The sequence below is a fragment of the Siphateles boraxobius genome, unplaced genomic scaffold (genome assembly GCF_051911475.1).
Source record: "Siphateles boraxobius isolate OS27281-9 unplaced genomic scaffold, OSU_SipBor_1 255, whole genome shotgun sequence".
Taxonomy (NCBI): Eukaryota; Metazoa; Chordata; class Actinopteri; order Cypriniformes; family Leuciscidae; genus Siphateles; species Siphateles boraxobius.
In genome coordinates this window covers 85,001-87,500 of record NW_027508871.1, presented here as the reverse complement: position 1 = coordinate 87,500, position 2,500 = coordinate 85,001, and the positions used below count along the sequence as shown (strand labels likewise).

Here is a 2,500-nt window from a genome sequence, read left to right as displayed (position 1 = left end):
ATTCCCCTTATTAGTCAGCGTTAGCATGGGTGTGTTCACTTATGCTAATCACTGTACAGCAACAGACACAACATTTTGAGCATTACAATATTGTGGTTTGCAGAAAAATATTGTCGCACTGTTGAAAATACCGATTTGCTATTACTGAAATAAAATTTTACAAATGACACTTGAAAATACATTCAAATATAAAACAGTTATTTTAAATTAATATTTCACAATATCACTATTTTTACTGTATTTTTGATTAGGTAATTAGTAAAAGAGACTTCTTTCGAAAGCATTAAGACTCCAAACATAAATACCTTTTAAAATACATGTTATTTGTCATACATTAATTGTTGATAAGACATTCTCATGTTAATAATGCTTTCTTTGCTACTGGCACTTCATTTTTTTAAATATGTTGCAAAGACATCACAAAATATTCAGTTTTTGCCATTTTTTTCTGTCCAGCAGGGGGAAAAGTGATTGCTGAGCTTTGTCACCGCCAATAAAAGCGATGAAAATGCCAAACCTAAAATAAAAAAGCAGAGAGTTGTGTTGAATGCATTCATTATATCAAATTCTTTTTTATTTCTCTAACACTGTCCACTTTTACATCAGAGATGCAAAAAAAGTCCATCTTGATGTGCTTGATCTTCCCATCTGAACCACAGCGGTTGCGTTCGCCTGCGTTGTGTGTGTTTCTCGCTTCCCTCTTTACATTTCACTATAATGACTACAGCATCAAAGAGTGCCAATGACAGAGGCAGCATCTAAAAACCTCTTAATGTGTGCCTGTTATTCTTCCCCCAAAGAAGACACGGCCTGCCGACAGCACGAAAATGAAAAGGCACAAATAAAAAAAAAGTATTCTGTGTCCTGAAAATTACATTAGACACTCTTCTTTTGTTGTTTCAGTACACCGTGCAAATATGACAAGATCTCAGTCATTTGCCTGTGAAAAAATACCTTTCTTACCGCCTTTGATCTTTCGAGCAGATTTGGTAAAAAACACCTTGGCAGCGTCCATCAGGCTTGTTCATTTGTTGCCCTGTGTGTGTCTGGTGTATAATTAGATGGGCGAAGGGGGGACACATGATCACGGATGCGACGGGAGACACTTACGAGGTGCTGGTTGATCATTCCTTCTTCACGGAAGCAGTGTCCTGTGAGGTCACCAATGCCCTTGGCAGCACCAACATCAGTCGCAATGTGGACGTTTACTGTGAGTTTAACAGCAAAACCTGCTGTGTATAAATATGTTTCTTTTCATTTTATATCTGAAAGGAACGGTTTATTCAAAAACGGTTTATGATTTAAAAAAATATTTTATGTCATTTCAAACCTACATGACTTTTTTCTCTGAATGCATGTTCTTTTGCATATAATAATAGTTTCTTGTTCTGTAGTCGGGCCTCGTCTGGCTGCGGATCCCCAGAGCCTCCAGGTGGACCGGGGTTCTGACGCCGTGTTCAGTTGCGCTTGGATTGGAAACCCGTCGCTCACCATCGTCTGGATGAAAAGGGGTCATGGAGTCGTGCGTACTTTTCTCTGCTCTACTTGGATATCTGTCAATCTATTCTATTATAGTCCTATTCATATTTTGAATTAGCTTTCATTTTTATATTTTCCTTTTTTATATTTTAAAAACATACAAGTTTTTGTAATTTCGTTATGTGCTTTTGTCATTTTTATTGTTTTTTTATTAAGTTTTTTATTATATATTTTTTCGTTTACATTTTCTTTATTATTATTTCCAGTTAGTAATCTTAGTGCTTTGACTTTTTTTAAACACATTTCAGTTAATTGCCAAGGCAACATTTGTCATTTTCATTTAGTTTAAGTTTTTCATCTAATATTAAGACTTCATTTAAGCTTCACTCCAATTAACAACAATGTACAGTACTTAAATTTATTTTTATTTTTAGTTAACAATAAAAACCCTGTCTAAACAGCTCATAAATGTTCAAACTTTAAGACTGTTTAAACTTTTTCAAAGCTTTCAAACAAAGGCTTTGTGGAACCAAAGTTGTTTTTTTAAGTTGATTTTGTTTATCTTGCTTAAAATTAGTTTTCAATTTAAATGCATTTTAATTCTACATCCTTGTATTTAAATTCAAATTTCTATTCTGCATTCTGTCAAATTCAGGAATTTAATTGGAATTTAAAGGTGAAGTGTGTAGTTCCTGCGACACTAGTGGCATCTAGCTGAATTACAAAAGGCAGCATATTTCCGATTTATATTCTCAAACATAAATAAAGCTCTTACCGGTGCTTATGAAGGCATGTCTCAACATGTAAAAGTAGATACTTTCTATAATAGGTCCAACATATTAGTAATATTCTGATATGAATCCACTGTGAGACACCAATGTGTCCCTGAGCAAGACACTTAACCCCTAGTTGCTCCAGAGGCGTGCGACCTCTGACATATATAGCAATTGTAAGTCGCTTTGGATAAAAGCGTCAGCTAAATGAATAAATGTAAAATGTAAATGTTATGAGTTAGCAATTG

At 34.5% G+C, this 2,500-nt stretch overlaps 1 protein-coding gene across 1 annotated transcript in view; it reads left to right on the top strand.

Annotated features, from left to right (window-relative positions):
- Nucleotides 1–2,500, top strand: part of LOC143751397 (kin of IRRE-like protein 3) — an 85,040-nt gene that overhangs the window by 47,914 nt on the left and 34,626 nt on the right. The window contains exons 7-8 of the mRNA XM_077243977.1: nt 1,062–1,210; nt 1,395–1,522. Of these exons, the coding sequence (XP_077100092.1) occupies nt 1,062–1,210; nt 1,395–1,522 (277 nt within the window). The remainder of the gene's footprint in view (nt 1–1,061; nt 1,211–1,394; nt 1,523–2,500) is intronic.